At 42.7% G+C, this 20,095-nt stretch overlaps 1 protein-coding gene across 26 annotated transcripts in view; it reads right to left on the bottom strand.

The window, feature by feature from the left end:
• Window positions 1-20,095, bottom strand: part of LOC139580539 (neurexin-1a-like) — a 605,221-nt gene that overhangs the window by 25,605 nt on the left and 559,521 nt on the right. For 15 of the 26 annotated variants that reach the window (XM_071409319.1, XM_071409331.1, XM_071409324.1 and 12 more), the window contains one exon: window positions 923-1,010. In XM_071409319.1, coding sequence (XP_071265420.1) covers window positions 923-1,010 — 88 coding nt within the window. The remainder of the gene's footprint in view (window positions 1-922; window positions 1,011-20,095) is intronic. The other 11 variants (XM_071409321.1, XM_071409346.1, XM_071409333.1 and 8 more) reach the window with 1 other exon arrangement.

Genomic DNA, 20,095 nt, shown 5'->3' with positions numbered 1-20,095 from the left:
TGAGAAACTGGTGGTACGGTGACAGACTGGTGGTACAAAAAGAGACTGGTGGTACAATGAGAGACTGGTGGTATGGTGAGAGACTGACAGAGAGACTGGTGGTATGGTTAGAGACTGACAGTTAGACTGGTGGTACATTGACAGACTGGTGGTACGGTGATGCACTGGCGGTACGGTGACAGACTGGCGGTACGGTGACAGACTAGCGATACGGTGACAGACTGGCGGTAGGGTGAGAGACTGGTGGTACAGTGAGAGACTAGTGGTACGGTGAGAGACTGGCGGTACGGTGACAGACTGGCGGTACGGTGACAGACTGGTGGTAGGGAAGAGACTAGCGGTACGGTGACAGACTGGTGGTAGGGAAGAGACTAGCGGTACGATGACAGACTGGTGGTAGGGAAGAGACTAGCGGTACGATGACAGACTGGTGGTAGGGAAGAGACTAGCGGTACGATGACAGACTGGTGGTAGGGAAGAGACTAGCGGTACGATGACAGACTGGTGGTAGGGAAGAGACTAGCGGTACGATGACAGACTGGTGGTAGGGAAGAGACTAGCGGTACGATGACAGACTGGTGGTAGGGAAGAGACTAGCGGTACGATGACAGACTGGTGGTAGGGAAGAGACTAGCGGTACGATGACAGACTGGTGGTAGGGAAGAGACTAGCGGTACGATGACAGACTGGTGGTAGGGAAGAGACTAGCGGTACGATGACAGACTGGTGGTAGGGAAGAGACTAGCGGTACGATGACAGACTGGTGGTAGGGAAGAGACTAGCGGTACGATGACAGACTGGTGGTAGGGAAGAGACTAGCGGTACGATGACAGACTGGTGGTAGGGAAGGGACTGGCGGAACGGTGAGAGACTGACTGACAGCGACACCCAGAGAGAAGAGGAATAAAAAGAGATGACTAACCTAACCCACCTGAGCTCGGCTCACAGGGATCAATGTCCTCGTCATCGCTCGGACACTCCGCAGATGCCACCAGCAGATCGTCCGTCGTCTGGAGGAAAGAGAGAGAAAAACAGAGGGTTAGGAATGAGAGAAGGGGCAGTTTAACAGTATAATATTGAAGAACTTCAGTCAAACTGGTCATGAACGGTTTACACCCCGACATAGTATTAAAGGGATAGTGCGAGATTACGCAGTTTTTTCTACTTACCCCGAGTCAGATGAACTCATGGATACTATTTTAGCATGCTAGCTGTATCAGTAGACTTCCAGTCATTGTTCTAACTATATTTAGCATTGGTTCCCGAAACTACCTCTATCTTCCTTCATACTGGACACAGACACATAACAATGGAATCATCTGACTCAAACAGAGAAATAGAGCGATGAGGAATAGAGAGAGAGAGAGGAGAGGAGAGACATTTTAACGTTTTAAACTGAGATAGATTTCTGTTCCAATCCACACCTCCAAACCCATCACACTATCAATACCCTAGAATCTAAAGGGTTTGATTGAAGAAATCAAGAGAGAAAGACGGATTAGAATGGAACCCTGGAAACTCATACTGCTTAGCTGGGGGATCAAATACAGTTGTAGTCGGCTAACGGTCACAAAAGCAGCTGCTGCAATACACTGCTACCCAGGCGACACCACTGTCCTAACAGAAATGAGATTTGATTATCGAGGAACAATAGATAGTAAAGTTCACAGCAATTGTCAACTCAAACTAAGCTCATACTGAGGAGCAGCCAGTGTGCTGAAACAAATAGCCCTCCAAGGGATTGTTTAGTGCCATCACCAAACACCACTGACATTTAGAGGGCACAGACTGGTGGCAGCTTAAAAAAAAAGATTGGAAAGCCCAAAGAGCAAACCTGTGATTGGCTGTGAAAGAAAGTCTACAAAATCATTATATATTTTAGGTGTCATTTCCTTTTACTGTCTGTTTGACTCAATAGAGATTTGACAAAGTCAAGCAATGTTAAGAACAAACTTGGTGAAAAAGGTTGGGATGTAATACACTGTTCCTATACTCTATGTTCAACCCTCGCGACTTACCGCATCCCTCTCCCTAGGTTCAACACCCTAGGTCCCACACCCAAGGTCCCACACCCTAGGTCCCACACCCAAGGTCCCACACCCTAGGTCCCACACCCAAGGTCCCACACCCTAGGTCCCACACCCAAGGTCCCACACCCTAGGTCCCACACCCAAGGTCCCACACACAAGGTCCCACACCCAAGGTCCCACACCCAAGGTCCCTCTCACCCTAGCAGACTAAACCAAAGACAACAGCACTGACTCTCAGGGAAATCAGGAGAAAAGGGCAAACAAAAAATAGACGACTATCGCAGGGTAGAAAGTGAAAAGTGAGTGAGGTGTAAAACATTATGCTGCAAAGTTATTTTATAGTCTAGCCCGGGGCGGTCTGATCAAACCACTGCAGTAGAGGTTGTTTCATTTGAGGCATAGCAGGCAGGCAGCATGGTTAGACAGCAGAGGGCTCTAAAGGAGTGTGTGTGTGTGAGTTTGTGTGTGTGAATTCAGACCATTACTTTTTCCAAAATGTTGTTACGTTACAGCCTTATTCTAAAATGGGTTAAATTAATGTTTTTCCCTGATCAATCTACACATAATACCCTATAATAACAAAGTGAAACCAGTTTTACATTTTTGCAAATGTATTACAAATAAAAAACTGAAATACGTATTCATACTCTTTGCTATGAGACACAAAATTGAGCTCAGGTGCATCCTGTTTCCATTGATCATCATTGAAATGTTTCTACAACTCGATTGGAGTCCACCTTTGGTAAATTCAATTGATTGGACATGATTTGGAAATAAACACATCTGTTTATATAAGGTCCCACAGTTGACAGTGCATGTCAGAGCAAAAACCAAGCCATGAGGTTGAAGAAATTGTCCCTAGAGCTCCGAGACAGGATTGTGTCGAGGCACGGATCTGGGGAATGGTACCAAAATGTCTGCAGCATTGAAGGTCACCCAGAACACAGTGGCCTCCATCATTCTTAAATGGAAGAAGTTTGGCACAACCAAGACTCTTCCTAGAGTCCAAACTGAGCAATTGGGGGAGAAGAGCCCTGTTCAGAGAGGTGATCAAGAACCCGATGGTCACCCTGACAGAGCTCCAGAGTTCCTCTGTGTAGATGGGAGAACCTTCCAGAAGGACAACCATCTTTACAGCACTCCACCAATCAGGCCTTTATGGTAAAGTGGCCAGACGGAAGCCACTCCTCAGTAAAAGGAACATGACAGCCCGCTTGGAGTTTGCCAAAGCGCACCTAAAGGATTTTCAGACCATGAGAAACAAGTTTCTCTTGTCTGATGAAACCAAGTGCGAACTTTTTTGGCTTGAATGGCAAGCGTCACGTCTGGAGAAAAACAGGCCAATACCATCCCTACGGTGAAGCATGGTGGTAGTAGCATCATGCTCTGGGGATGTTTTTCAGGGACTGGGAGACTAATCAGGATCAAGGGAAAGAAGAACAGAGCAAAGTACAGAGAGATCCTTAATGAAAACCTGCTCCAGAGCGCTCAGGACCTCAGACTGGGGCGAAGGTTCACCTTCCAACAGGGCAATGACAGCATAGCCAAGACAACGCAGGAGTGGCTTCAGTACAAGTCTCTGAATGTCCTTGAGTTGCCCAGTCAGAGCCCGCACTTGAACCCGATCAAACATCTCTGGAGATGGCAGAGCTTGAGAGGAGCTGCAGAGAAGAATGGGAGAAACTCCCCAAATACAGGTGTGCCAAGCTTGTAGTGTCATACCCATGAAGACTTGATGCTGTAATCACTGGCAAAGGTGCTTCAACAAAGTATTGAGTAAAGGGTCTGAATACTTTTGTAAATGTGATATTTATGTATCTTTTATTTGAGAAATTTACAAACATTTCTAAAAACCTGTTTTTGCTTTGTCATTATGGGGTATTGTGTGTAGATTGTTGAGGAAAAAACACCATTTAATCCATTTTAGAATAAGGCTGTAACGTAACAAAATGTAGAAAAAGTGAAGTGGTCTGAATACTTTCAGAATCCACTGTATGTGTGTGTACAGTATGTGTGTGTGTATGTGTGTGTACAGTATGTGTGTGTGTCTGTATGTGTGCGTGTGTGCGTACGTGTGTACGGTATGTGTGTTTGTGTGTCTGTATGTGTGCGCGTGTGTGTGCGTATATATGCGTGTGTGTGTGCGCATATGGCAGCAGCAGGCTCACAGCAGGCTCACAGCAGGCTCTGTCTACAGTTCCTCGTTTTAATGTACTGTTCGTCTCTTACAGAACCCTGTTAGGAAGGTTTACCTGCAGGGTTAGCCTTGGGCTGTGGATGTGGTGGAGGCTTCTGCTTATTGGTTCTCTGTACACCTGCCATTTGACAAGCTAGTTAGATATCAAGGTTCCACTTACTTCAACGGTATTCAGGTTATTGTGATACGAACTACCAAATCAGATCCAAAGCAATACAGAGCACTGCTATGAAGTGAAGAAATATGTGAAAGTATAAAAAAAAGAATGGATTGAACATAGGATTTCAACCAACCGAGGGTGTAATACTGGTTGTTAATCTAGAAATGTTCCCTTTAGGTTATACATGACAATAGGAACCGCTGGTTAGATTAGCATCGATCTATGCCTAGCAAATTACAGGTGTGTCATCGATCACTGTCCAATTCTCTTCCATAATGTGTTTTCTTTGTCACTGTAATGTAATTTATAACATATCAAACATGACCTCACCCACATGTCTTCAAGTCAAGTAGTAGATTAGACCTGTTGAAAATAGATCAACAAACCGTGTTCATATGATCTTTAAGTAGCTAGCAGACCAGACGAATATATATCAACAAACCATGTTCATACGATCTTTAAGTAGCTAGCAGACCAGACCAGACGAATATAGATCAACAAACCATGTTCATATGATCTTTAAGTAGCTAGCAGACCAGACCAGACAAATATAGATCAACAAACCATGTTCATACGATCTTTAAGTAGCTAGTAGACCAGACACATACACTGTAGTTCAGTGGAGGTTGCTGAGGGGAGAACAGCTCATAATAGTGGCTGGAATGGAGCGAATGCAATGGCATCAAACACATGGAAACTATGTGTTTTATGTATTTGATACCCAGTGGTGGGCAATTCCAGTTCTCAAGGGCCTGATTGGTGTCACAGTTTTGCCCCAGCCCCAGCTAACACACCTGACTCCAATAATCACCTAATCATGATCTTCAGTTTAGAATGCAATGTGATTAATCAGCTGTGTTTGCTAGGGATGGAGAACAAGTGTGACACCAATCAGGCCCTGGAGGACTGGAGTTGCCCACCCCTGCATTACACTGATTCCTCTCCAGTAATTACGATGAGCCCGTCCTCCCCAATTAAGGTGCCACCAACCTCCTGTGCTGTAGATCAAGATGAGCCAACCTTGCTCTGCTTAGAGAGTTGTGGCAGAGAAAGAGTTGGTATATTTGAGCTTGATGATTTCTTTGTCTAATGTCATCCATAACATTTCTAACATGACCTAACGCACGAGTCTTTAAGTAGCTAGCAGAACTGCTCAGAGGTTTGTGGCAGAGAGAGAAAGGGAGAGGCCCGGGTTGTATTGTTTTTTAGTACATCTGTTCTCGTGAGGCTCGGTGAGGCCTGCCTGGGAAAGTCGTCCAAATGTAAATTTAATTTGCTGTGCATGAGTCTGATATACAGTGTCGTCCCAGAGTCAGCCCGGCCAGATGGCAGAGCCAGCGGATCAAGGGAATGCCACATTCATCACCGGGGCGATGTGATTTGTTTTTCCTGGCGGGGGATTCCTGACACTCCCCCTCCTGCAGCTACACTGACTAGGAATTGACAGACAGAGATCAATACATCTCTCTCTCACTTTCTTTCTTTCTTTCTTTCTTTCTGTTGTTCTCGCTCTCTTTCATTCTCTCTCTTTCTTTCTTTCTTTCTTTCTGCTGTTCTTTCTTTCTGTTGTTCTCCCTCTCTCGCTCTTAACCTCTCTGTTTATGTCTTTCTCTCTCTCTGTTTCTGTCTTTCTCTCTATTTCTGTCTCTCTATCTATTGCTGACTGTATGTTTCTCTCTCTCTCTTTCTCTCTCTCTCTCTGCTCTCTTTGTGTTTCTCTCTCTCTCTCTGCTCTCTTTGTGTTTCTCTCTCTCACCGTGTTTCTCTCTCTCTTTCTGTTGTTCTCTCTCTCTCTCTCTCTGTTGTTCTCTTTCTTTCTTTCTTTCTTTCTTTCTTTCTTTCTGTTGTTCTCTCTCAATGTCTGTATTTCTCTCTCGCTCTCTGTCACGTTCCTGACCTGTTTTCCCTTGTTTTGTATTTATTTAGTTGGTCAGGGTGTGAGTTGGGTGGGTTGTCTATGTGTGATTTTCTATGTTGGGATTTTGTGTTCGGCCTGGTATGATTCTCAATCAGAGGCAGCTGTCAATCGTTGTCCCTGATTGAGAATCATACTTAGGCAGCCTGGGTTTCACGTGTGTTTTGTGGGTGTTTGTGTTCCTTGTTAGTGTTTCGCCACACGGGACTGTAACGGTAGTTTCATTTTGTTATTTTGTATCGCATATTGTTTTCGTGTTATTAAATTACCATGGAAACTAACCACTGTGCATATTGGTCCGATCCTTCTCGCCTCTCCTCGTCCGATGAGGAGGACGACATAGACTATCGTTACACTCTCTCTTTCTCTCTCTGTCTCTGTCTCTCTCTCTCTCCTACATAAATTGTGCCTCATATGAGGATAATCATGAACATTGTACTTCATGGCTGTATGACCAGATGAACAGGCATGTAATATATTTTACATGTAATATTGTACTGTAAATATCACATCTCAGTTCTCATCTCCAGTAGTGACAGGGACAGTGTCAAAGCACTGAATGTCAAAGCACTGACAACCATCAGCCAGTGATGGTGTTGAAAAGATATGGTATATAGTTTTCCTACCATACGACACATCTGAACCAAATCAACCAATCTTTTGACCCCATCTTATCTAAAGCATTAACCTTGGGCTCTCATACATACATATCTTACACCTGAGACAGAGGTAAGCCCGTAAAACAAACCATAAATGAATGCACATGCCACTAGGCACAGGTATGCCAGGTCGGATTAGTGTGTAGGTCAACATTTTGATGCGGTCTTGACCCAGTCGAAATCCAATAACATTACAGATTCATGGTGTGACCTCTCTCGCGCTCTGATTCTCTCTCTCAGAGACTTGGTTCCAATGGCAATCTAATGCTGGCTATGTGAGGGGCTTACAAAAAAAATTGTGTCACTACTGGGATGAAAACAGTGACAGCCTCAGCCTAACTTCAGTCCCATGCTATGAAGAAATATATTAATATATTTAGATGGCAGCGCGAGGACATAATATACAATTATATTTTTTTACACCATACTGAAGATACCTCAACCTGATAATTGGAGGGTGCAATACACTCTCTCCACCTTTCACCACATTACCATGCTAACAGCATCGAAACCCCAGTCAAACACACTCTAGCAGACAAGCATTGGAGCAGCCAGGTAGTAGTCCATTCATCTCTAGTGTTTCCAAAGTGCTGAAAGTAAGGCCTTGGGGCAGGTAGGGGCTCGTTAATATTGTGCTGCAGCCTAAAGTGCTGAAGGAAGCCATGTTCTAGCGTAGTTTAGTGCAGTGTGGGTACTGTACAGATACTCATCATTAATCTGATCTCAGCTATAGGCTTTGCTTGGGGCAGATGCAAACATGTCCCAGACACTGTTGGCCAATTACACAAACAAGAAGTACTAAGGAAGGTTCAGGGTAACATGTTACTTAACCGACAGGTAGAGTACAACAGATTAGTCAATGAATACTTATGGTGGATTGTTATGGGGAATTATAAGGTTGAAAATGCTCACTATATGAGACATCACCAAGATGTCACAATAGCAAGCAAATGTAGTTCCGGGTGGAAAAAGTAGCATTCTGTGCATGGTTCTCTTCATGGTTGTGCTCTGTATTTACAAATCAGTAATCACATAATGTAGTTGACAGTATGGTAAGGAGCCGGCAAAATTGACTTTCCAACTAATGTGAACGATTGTAAATGTAACAGTATTATCCAGCAGATGGCGGTAGTGAGACAAACTTGGTAGCTAGATGAGTAAAACAATTCTCAAAACAAAAATGCAATGATTACATGGCGACATGTAGGCTATGGCTTTATGCCAGACAAGTAGCTAGCTATTACACTTCCTGATAACCTTGTAGCCCCAGCTTAGCAACACACGTATGGCAGGCTATGGAACCATTACTGGAATTGGGTAAGGGAATATTTGTGTGTTGATGTAGCTACCAAGCCAGCTTATTCATTAAAAACGAGGGTTGTCTTTGCTTGCTAATGTTACATGAGTAACATCTGCATTCATCCATGCGTGCTGGCAAGATAGTCAATGCAATGGCTGAGGCAGGGATATCTAGCTAGCTAGCTACCACTCACTGGCTGGTTTGTAGTCATTCGGTGTTCAAACAATAGCTAAAAAAGAAAAGCTAGTTAGCTAGCTAGGTACTTGCGCACTACAGATGCGCTAGCTAACGTTAACTAGCTTGCTACTCCAACCCTGTAATTAACGCTAGTGTAAGCACAGATGTAGGATCTTCATTTGAGCCAGTTTGCTATAGTAGGAAAATAATCCTGTAGCAACAGGAAATGTGAATTACTATGATACATTTTCATAAAGGAATATCATGACTGAAATTTCTAAGTGGAGATTATAAACTTCAGAAGCCTTTTTAAACTTCATATACACTATGTCGTGACTATCATTAATGCGAAGACGGCTATTCATCGAATAATTAAATACCAAGATCAATTATTACGCAATTCAATTAATCATAAAACAATTAATTAAGTAGTAATCTGGGGTACAACGGGAAAAGTTTATTTAACGAGTTACCATTTCCTGAATTAACTCAAAATATCAGAATATCGCGATATCATAGCCATCATCCATTAATCATTTGCTCCTATTTCAGTCTCATTCTGAACGTCGTAATATCCCATAAATCTGCACGAACCCTGGTCTCCATGACAAATCAGCGATACACAAATTGGCTTAGCTATTTATTTACTAACTAACTAAATAATCACACAGAATTACATAAACACACACACAGGATAGATTATACATTGGTTACTAACATGATGCAATGAAAAGTCCCTCGTGGACTAACCTGATATGATGGCTTGTTACACAATGAAAGGGGGGGAGAGAAAGAGTGGGAGAAGAAGAGACAAAGGAATTCAACTATCGTACATACAGTTGAATAAAATGTTCATTGTAAATATGGATATTTAACACCCTGACAACCGCTCATTTGGATTTAGAAATGCAACACATATTTACTCTTGTATGTCTTTGTCGTCTTGCTCTGTTGAAAACACTCGATCAGTCGACAGAAAGTCTCTGGTTGTGTAAGTCTCTGGTTGTCCACCAGAGGTATCCATTCCTTTGTAGTTGTAGTAGGTTGGTCTCGGAGTGTCTGTTAGAACGAATCTTCCAGACGTACCAATGGTCATTCGATAAGGAGATGTTATTCTTTTCTCATCTTTGGTCAAGTTTCCTAGACTATTTTACATATACAGCTGCAGACTGTGAATGTGTGGTCTTTATCTTCTTCAGTCGTCGAGAGTTCCTGACCATTTGTGACGTATTCAGCTCGCGCTGCACGTATACTGGTCTGGTAGTCTAACCATTCGTGACGTCCGGTTCAACACCGTCCACCTGCTTGGTCTAATAGAGATTTTATTCTTCTCTTTTGAAAGTTTCAGAGTTTCTAACCATTTCGTACCTTTCAGCTCACGCTGTCGGTCACGCTGGTCTAATGTGAATTTCATCACGAGGGGTTTTAAACACTCGACGCCGACATAATGTCTGTTCTCACGTGGGTGTGGTTACTGTCACGCTGGAACGAATTATTCGAGAGACAGGCGCAGGAATACATAATATGGGTTTTTATTTCACCCAAATTACGGCATGCCGTGTAAGGGCACGGGGACGAAGAACAAACACGTAACAAAACACACAGGGTAGAAACCCAAAACAACACACGGGACGAGACACGTAATCATCTGCGCAATCCAAAAGGGCACAAAAGCCCAAAACACACAGCACAGGTACTCACAAGCACCAACGAACATTGTAACAATAATGGACAGCCCAATGTAAGCCAAAGGGCGCATATATATAAATGCTAATCTGTGGGAATAGGGGACAGGTGTGAGTGATGAAAGTTCTGGAGGGATCCGTGACAGTCACCGTGACATCCGTGACATAACTTTTATGTGAAAAATTATTCTCATTTAGCTGGCTAACATCTAATTTCATCTTCTCACAAATCATTTCATATTTAATCATATAAGTTCCACAACATTTAGATGTAAACCTGACAACTGGGAAATATACACTTTCATAGATACAGTTATGTTGTTCTACCATCTTTAATGTCATCACAAAAACGTAATGAATTCATCAGGATTGTTCTTTAAATACCCACGGACCATTCCAAATGTTTGGTTACAGAAATATTGTTTCATTATCCAATCTTGGATGTTACGGTACTAGAAAATCTCTCTCTGTTGTAACAAAGGGATTTTTAACTTCCATTTCTGCAGAGTGGGAGAGAGAGTTCCTGCAAGGTATTTACGACCGTCATAAAACGGCCAACTTCACCGTCCCCCCCTGATGGGAGGTGGGAGAGAGAGGGCTCTCTCTGATCATCTCCCAGGATGGAAAGTCATGGCAACTACAAGTTCTATATTTGCAAAAAGAACACAGGTGTTAGAAGTGCGGATATCGACTGGCTTTGGTCTCTGACACTGATTGAGCCATTCAGACTGATTTGAACCTGGAAGTCTGAGCCGACTCAGTCGGTGGAGAGGTCGTCACTCCTTCAGCTCTGTCACGCTTCTATTCGATCCAAGAAGATTGATCACGCTTTCCCTTAATTGGACTGGACTGGCCTGGCTGTCCGGCAGTTGCATGGTCTGACTGTCTGTGTGTGGTTTGCTTTCTAGAGGATCAGTGTCAGCAATCCAGCCTGCCCGGCACAGGTTATCTACAACCTCAACACGTACAAGCATGCACACACATGTGGACACTGCTGACTGAACACTACTGACTGAACACTGCTCCACAAACCCCCATCTCTGCTCTTATAAGCAAATGCCACACAAGAATCCACCCCTCACAATTAAGGTAGACGGCTATCAAACAAGGGATAACCAATATAAAGTGATATAAAACTTGCCGTCATCTCTTCTCTATAACGCAGCAGTCGTGCGGGTATATTATATCCTTGCTAATACATCTTATGAAATCTTCCTCTGAACAATTTGTTTGTTTCTGCCACCTCTCCATTCTTCCAGCTTGACAATACAGAACAGAGGGAAAGCTGGTCCTTTGGGAAAGCTTGGCTGAGTGCTGAGTGCTGCTATAGCTCATCGGTTCTGTAGCAGGAAGCGAGGTGGAGGACACACCTCTGTACTGTTTGTGTGTGTGTGTGTGTGTGTGTGTGTGTGTGTGTGTGTGTGTGTGTGTGTGTGTGTGTGTGTGTGTGTGTGTGTGTGTGTGTGTGTGTGTGTGTGCGTGTGTGTGTGCGACACCTTCTCTGTGATGACCTGACGGTAGTGTCAGCTCGTCTCTACAGATCACTGTGGTGTTTCTTTCCCCCACATTGTTTTCTCTCTGGTCTAATTTGATGAATGCTCTCTGGCACACAACGTCTCTTTGGAGACGGACTGAAAGTCAGCAGGTAGGACGTTGAAGACATCTGAAGGGTAGCATCCCAAATGGCACCCTATTCCCTTCAGAGTGCGGAATCCCATAGGGCTCTGGTCAAAAGTAGTGAACTATATAGGGCATAGTGTGGCATTTGGGCCGCACAAACGTTCTTTATCTGAGGCTCTCTGCTATCCTCGCTTTCATCACTCTCTGCCCGGGTAATGTATCCCACAGAGAATAATGCTTGCTCGCTGGCTGACTGTTGGGCTTTTGTTTTCAGTGTTTTTCTCATTTTTTCCCTGAAAAGCTATTCAGGTTTACTGTACGGTCAATCTGAGCCCCCATTCTGTAGGCTACTGTACATTTGGGGGATTTGGGCAAGATAATATTGCTTATTTTCAACAATATAAATGACATTTTAAGAAGCAAAGAGGGTGAAAATATATTGCTAATAAAAGATGCACAATAAAATAAAGCACAATTGCCACCAACGCTCCCTCCTTAACTGAAACAAGTGCAGCATAATGAGCGGAGATGCCAATTATGAGCGCCTGGGATCTCCTCACAGACAAATCAATCAACAGCAAAAGCAGAAAGCTGATTGGTCATCCGAGAGCTGTGTGTGTGTAGTGTCCTCTGCATTATGCCACGGTGGCCAATTTGTGGCCTTGTTGTTTTGCTCCCAATACTCTCATCTCATCTCATGCGCTATCTATCTGTCTCTCTCTCTCTCTCTCTCTTTGTCTATCCTCAGCCCTCCCTGCATTTTATTGATTTCAAACTTAGCAGAATGTGCCTGACCAGTAGTCCTGGCAGATGGCAGATGCTCAACTCTGGCTTAGTGCTGTATACATGCACACAAACACGGACATGGACACACACACACACTGAAAACTGCTCCATGGGATGTAGACTGCAGAACCTCTTTGTCTTGGCTCAGAGGACCAGCCTGTTCTGCTTCTCGCATTGCAAATGATCTATAATGGAGGTTAGTAGCTTATTACAGAATAACCACTTCTCTGGGGATCTGGGGAACTATAGTGACTCTCTGAAATGCCTCTGTCCTTTTCTACAGTATCATCTCTCCTATGTTGTCTCAAGCAGGTAGCTTAGTATCACAAATAATGCACACATAATTACCATTCAAATATGGCAGAGCTGGAATGATTATCATATCGTGTGGTTTTGAAGTTACATGTACTTTAAACCTCTTGGCGCACAGATCCCTTTAGCGGGATAATTGTCATCAACAACCGCTGAATTGCAGAGTGCCAAATTCAAAAACAATTGCTACAAATATTTATATTCATGAAATCACAAGTGTAATATAGCAAAACACAGCTTAGCTTGTTGTTAATCCACCTGTCTTGTCAGATTTTGAAAATATGCTTTACAGCGAAAGCAATCCAAGCGTTTGTGTGAGTTTATCGATCACTAGACAAAACATTACGAACACCTAGCAGCAATGTAGATTGGTCACGAAAGTCAGAAAAGCAATAAAATGAATCGCTTACCTTTGATGATCTTCGGATGTTTGCACTCACGAGACTCCCAGTTACACAATAAATGTTCCTTTTGTTCGATAAAGATGATTTTTATATAAAAAAAACTCAATTTGGTTTGCGCGTTATGTTCAGTAATCCACATGCTCGTGCCGGTCTTGAAGGGCAGACGAAAATTCCAAATAGTATCCGTAAAGTTCGTAGAAACATGTCAAACATTTTTATAATCAATCCTCAGGTTGTTTTTAACATAAAAAATCGATAATATTTCAACCGGAGCGTAAAGCAATTCAATACAAGACAGAAATAAAATGTTGAGATAAGAACTAATCAAGGACACTGACGCGATTTGATAAATCTCGCTAATTTTTCAGAATAAAAGCTTTAAACTATGTCTAAAGACTGTTCACAACCTGTGGAAGCCATTGGAAAAGGAATCTGGTTGATATCCCTTTAAATGGAGTATAGGCAGGCAATGGAACAGGGATTTTTCAAAATAAGAGGCACTTCCGGGTTGGATTTCCTCAGGTTTTCTCCTGCAAAATCAGTTCTGTTATACTCACAGACAATATTTTGACAGTTTTGGAAACTTTAGAGTGTTTTCTATCCTAATCTGTCAATTATATGCATATTCTAGCATCTGGGCCTGAGAAATAGGCCGTTTACTTTGGGAACGTTATTTTTCCAAACATAAAAATTCTGCCTCCTAGCGTCAAGAAGTTTTAAGAACAGTGACCAGTGAAACCAATGATTCATTCTTTAGACGTTAAATTCAGCAATCATTTGCATTTATCTCAGCACCCGTTCTTTTGTCAGTTTCATGGCCCCAATTCAGCTGTAGCAGCAAGGTAAGCTGCAGCATTTACTAAACACCACTGACCCTGCACATGTAAAGTAGACCTAGATATCACAGACATTTAACTACCACAACCAAAGGGTATGGGGTCCATACTAGGACAGCATCCGTGGATGTAACTTTCCTAATATGGACACCGCACAGGTTTTTTTTAAAAGGTAAAACAACATCTTGTCATCCTCTAAATACTTTTACTAAGGAACCCCTGTCCGATTATGTGTCAGAACTTATAGTTTCCAGTTTGCTGATTAAGACAGAAGGGTGGGAAAGACGCTGGAGAGATATCCGTTCCAAACTTTAAATTGTATTTCCAAGCACTAGCATTTCACCCAATTATAAATTGGTTAAGACATTATTCTACCGCTCCCTGCTTGAGAATAGAGAGAAATATGATACTCTGGAGCACTGCCTTTCACATCGCCCCAATGGTCCATATGTGGTGTCTGTACCCTTGGCGATATCATGGATAGTAATGGTTTAAGGACGTTCCAAGATCTGAAAGAAGTATTTATATTACCAGGTAACTATGTTCTTATTTATCTCCACCTTAGGTCAGCTATGCTAGCCTATGGAGTTCCATGGGAAACCCAGCTGTCAAACCATCCAATTATGGAATTTGTAAACAGATTACCTGGTCTTCCAAAAGGACTAATCTCCATAATATATCAACAACTATTGGAAAGCTCATACTCTAAGCTAGCCATTAAAAAAGTATGGCCCACAGATCTAAATTTAACTGAATCATCCTTTAACAGAATATGGAAAAATATGACCTTGGCATCCCGTAATCCGAACCATCAATTTTAATCACAGACTTTATCTAACATCCAAGAAATGTTTTATAATGAAATTGGCCCCAACTTTCAAACGCTCACTGTGTCCCCTGAATCAGGTAGGCACATTCCTTCAAATTATGTGGGACTGCCTTGCAGTTAAATAATTTTGGGACAAAGTTACAAAGAGCATGTATGTAAATATTGAATGTAAAAATATGTTACTTGCCCTGAGGGAATTGTTGATATGCTTTAAAAAATGTATTCTAGAAAATATTTTATTTGAAAAAAAATCACAAAAAATGCAGATAGAAAGATTTAAAAAATATTTTTTCCACAATCTGCTCTGGACAAGTCCAGCCCTGGAGTGTCTTAGTGTCTGAACAAAATGAAACAAAAATATTTAGTCCGACTTCATCCAGTGTCCAGAAAAATGAATTTGCGTAGTTTGTAAATAAGCGCAAATTTAATTAAATATCGCCTCCTTTGCATATTTTAATAAAATATTTCAGAAACATTTTAATACAAAAACGTTTTTTATTCTTGTCTCCATTCAACTGGTAAAAAGTTGATTGTGATATGACTAAAAGGGTGCCTGGCCTTCATATGTTTTTGAGTGTAATACCTGTACCTGTAACCCCTTTCTGAAAAAATGATAAACTAAATAAATAGTTGGTCACAAAAGAAAGAAGGGACATCCTCCATGCAACTCCTTATATTCTTCAGACCATGTCCCAAATGCAACACTTTATTTGTTCAGACCATGTCCCAAATGCAACACTTTATTTGTTCAGACCATGTCCTAATGCAACACTTTATTTGTTCAGACCATGTCCCAAATGCAACACTTTATTTGTTCAGACCATGTCCCAAATGCAACACTTTATTTGTTCAGACCATGTCCTAATGCAACACTTTATTTGTTCAGACCATGTACCAATGCAACACTTTATTTGTTCAGACCATGTCCCAATGCAACACTTTATTTGTTCAGACCATGTGCCATTGGTTCTTATGCCAGTATCATTGATTACCTCCCTCTGACTGGGCTGGGTAGTCTGGATCTCACTAGAGGAGAGATGCACTCTGTCCAAGCCTTATTGGTGGAAGGGCTTCTCTACTGAGCCACTCTCTAACCGCCTCTCCCTCCATCACAACAACACATCATTAGACCAGCAGTGACAGACAGATAGAGGGAGAGAGAGATCAGAGAGAGAGAGATCAGAGAGGGAGGGAGGGATGGAAGGAGAGGGAGAAAAAGAGAGAGAAAGATCGAGCGAGAGAGAGAGGGCCCAGGTTGAGGCCAATTAATTCTTTAGCACCCCTATTTGTGCCTGCGTCTCAAACTACACCCAATTCCCTATATAGTGCACTACACCATAGAATCATTGTATAGGGGAATAGGGTGCCATTTGAGATGCAACCAGTGTTTGGTCATAGTCTGGTATTTCCTAGGTACTAACAACATAGTAAACAACTCCTGGTGGTCTAATGATGGTTTTTTTCTCTATTTTCAAAACCTCTGGCCCTATTGTCTTCAAACCAGCAACAGATACATACAATGTAGTGTAGCCTTAACCGTGAATGACTGGGTTCCAACCTAAGTCTACTGAGCTACAATAAAGCACATTAGCCTGCTAAGCCAAAGGCCTAGGCTTTGAAACCATAAACAAATATGGAGTAGGAGGCTAGGACTACAGTGATCGCCTTCAGGCAAGGCTTACTCTCATCTCATGTTTCATGTCTATCCATATCATCTCTGTATCTCTCTGCAACGCTGAACACTAAAGCGCTTATCAAAATAATAACATCTGATGATGACATCCACGTGTTTAATCTAGGTCATCGCTGATGAATAATTTACAACCAGATGCTCAATAGATTCCCACTGAACAATACCGGCATGTCGCTAGGCCTGTAGGATTGTGAGTACGGACACACACGCACGTGCGCACACACACACACAGTATATAGCCTCGCCACAACCTGGGCTCTCGCCCACACACTTCTCTGGTCTGTCTGCATGGCTGGTCTGTCAACATCCACGATTCATCAAAGATTGAGGCTGCGGCCTGCTCATTCAAAGTTCTCCAAAAGTGTGCACTTGCACACTTTGCATCATAGTCTACATAACAGACTCAGAGAGATACACAGGCCATAGTGAGGCCTAGAAGATGACAACCAGACAGTATTGTCTCTATCATTGTTCTGTTCTGCTGTGGAACTACATGCATTTGCTTCCACCATCTGACATCCAGTCGAATCATATCCCTCCCTCCCTGTCAAATAGGTTTCAGAATGTTGTCATACACGTCAGAAATGCAATTAAGAGTAATCAAGATGATAACACATCCAATTAGGCCTCTGCCAGGTAATGAGGTTTGTCATAGGCCAAACCTCATTACCCGGCACTGAGATATGGACATTTATTTAAATGACTATTTCACTGGTAAAGTGGACAAACTGAAAAGTGAAACGACAACATTGAACAGTGAACTATCATCTTTGTGTATTGAAGATCTAATAATAAAATAAAAGGATTGCTGTTTTGAATTTGGTCAAGTTCATGTGGAACAATTGTGATCCATCAATAATGATAAGCCACCAGTTACAGACAACCTAGATACTCTTCAGAATGGTAGCAGACTGTATTGCCAACACATCAATTAAATTTTACCTCAACGCAATCACTGGTCAACATGGTTGTCATACTGAAAGTAAAACAATCTGTACATCATGTCTCCTCTTCTGTGATTTGGTTAACTTCTTCCCATACATGACAACTATTGAAGAAGAAACAACCGAAGAAAGAGCACATACAACATGTGATGAGGCTATAATTCTCAGCAACAAAAGAGTGATCAAATTAAGATCCTACATCTGTAGGCTACTCCAACCGAGACACCACCACCTAGTTCAGAGCTAAAACTACCTAATTATAGCCTCATTGCGTTGTATGAGTTCTTTCTTCTGATCTTTCTTCTTCTATAGTTGTCACATATGGGACGAAGCTCACAAAATCACGGAAGAGGAGACATGACGTATAGATTGTTTTACTTTCAGTATGACACCCCTGCCTCATGACAGCCATGGGGGTATTACTAAGCTATAGGATTGTTTTAAGAAGGTAGCTCCTGCATGTGCAGTAGCTAATGGGGATCCTAATAATAAACTAAACCTGGACATGAACAATTGCTATTGTATTTCACTGTAGTCTACAATAACATTGTGTGACACTGTTACTTAACTATGATTGTCTGTAGTATTGTGTGTGTGCTTGTGAGCGTGTTTGTGCATGTGTTTGCGAGTGTGCGTACATACAACATGAAGTGGATACTAAAAGCAGGTCGGGGAAGAGGACAGGTGTTTGGTGCTTGTGGTTCATTTATAGGGAGTTGTAGCTCTCATTTGGGGAGGGAGGTTTGTGTTCTGCTTTATTTAAAGCTGAACAGCTGTTGTTGGACCTGAGGCAGTACATTACTGTGTGTGTGTGTGTGTGTGTGTGTGTGTGTGTGTGTGTGTGTGTGTGTGTGTGTGTGTGTGTGTGTGTGTGTGTGTGTGTGTGTGTGTGTGTGTGTGTGTGTGTGTGTGTGTGTGTGTGTGTGTGTGTGTGTGTGTGTGTGTGTGTGCGTGCGTGCGGGCGTGCGGGCGTGTATACGTGTGTATATGTGTGTGAGGACAGTCTGGATCCTCTCTCATCTCCTCCCCTGATACCTCCGTATTCCCATACTGCCATAGATCTTATAGGCTAATGTCACTACACACAACACCTTAACAACACGCCAGGAGGCAACTAAACACACACACACACACACACACACACACACACACACACACACACACACACACACACACACACACACACACACACACACACACACACACACACACACACACACACACACACACTCAGCAACATAGCAACACACAGCTAAATGAACAGATCTTACTATTATATAGACATGCAGTACGCATTTTATGATTCTATATGACAAGTGTATTCCATTTAACAGGGTTGATCAACTCGATTAGAAATAGGTTATGATATGTAGTTCTCTGTTTCTCCTGACTGAATGAGAAATGTATAAATGTGACAGATTCCATCCCTGCTGAGTGAGAAGACATGAACATTCCAGTCACTTATGAACAGTCTGCTGGATCTAATCTATCCAGAATAGCAACTGTTTGCTAATGTTTGTATGTCTCATAAACAAGCCGTGTACTTCATCATTACTGGTGGGTACAAAACATCATAAGCGCGTTCCGTGACAGTCAACTAATGAATTTCTCATGTCGGAAGTTGAGCAGCAAAGTAACACAGATAAATAAATAAGTTGAAGAGAGAGACAACATTTACAGGATCCCTAATTATTTACAAGTTCCACTCTGACTAATGTCAGTTTCCTCCTAATATTCATCAACATCAACAACAGTGTCTGAGTGGCGGGGGAATAGATTTGTAAGGAGACAAGGTGGAACAAAGACCTATAACAAGGAGAGAGGGAAGGAGGAATGGTGGGAGAGCGGGGATTGAGGGAGGGAGGCAGGGAGAGGGAAGGAGGCAGGGAGAGGGAAGGAGGCAGAGAGAGGGAAGGAGGCAGGGAGGCAGGGAGAGGGAAGGAGGCAGGGAGGGAGGCAGGGAGAGGGAAAGAGGCAGTGAGGGAGGAGGGAGCGGGAAGGAGTTAGGCAGGGAGGCAGGGAGAGAGAGGGAGGTAGGGAGAGAGAGGGAGGGTAGCGAGCGAGTGAGGGAAGCAGGGAGGGATGGAGAGAGGTTGAGAGGCCCAAAGAAGTCAGATTCCCTTTGGACACACACGTGCAGGACTCCTATGTTAGAAAGTCCTAGTGGGCTCAGGGAATGGGTTGAGAAAAAAGTGAGAGATGGGGGTAAGAGTTGGGTCAGGTAGGGGCCATTACTGTATATACACTTACACTATATATACAAAAGTATTTGGACACCCCTTCAAATGAGTGAATTCGACTATTTCAGCCACACCCGTTGCTGACAGGTGTATAAAATCTAGCACACAGCCATGCAATCTCCATACACAAACTTTGGCAGTAGAATTACTGAAGAGCTCAATGACTTTCAACGTGTCATTGTCATACTGTAAGATGTCACCTTTCCATCAAGTCAATTTTGTCAAAGTGCCCGACTTCACTAATGCTCTCGTGGTTGAATGGAAGCAAGCCCCTGCGGCAATGCTCCAACATGTAGTCGAAAGCCTTC

Source organism: Salvelinus alpinus, chromosome 7, assembly GCF_045679555.1.
Source record: "Salvelinus alpinus chromosome 7, SLU_Salpinus.1, whole genome shotgun sequence".
Classification (NCBI taxonomy): domain Eukaryota; kingdom Metazoa; phylum Chordata; class Actinopteri; order Salmoniformes; family Salmonidae; genus Salvelinus; species Salvelinus alpinus.
This window is presented reverse-complemented; position numbering and strand designations above follow the sequence as displayed.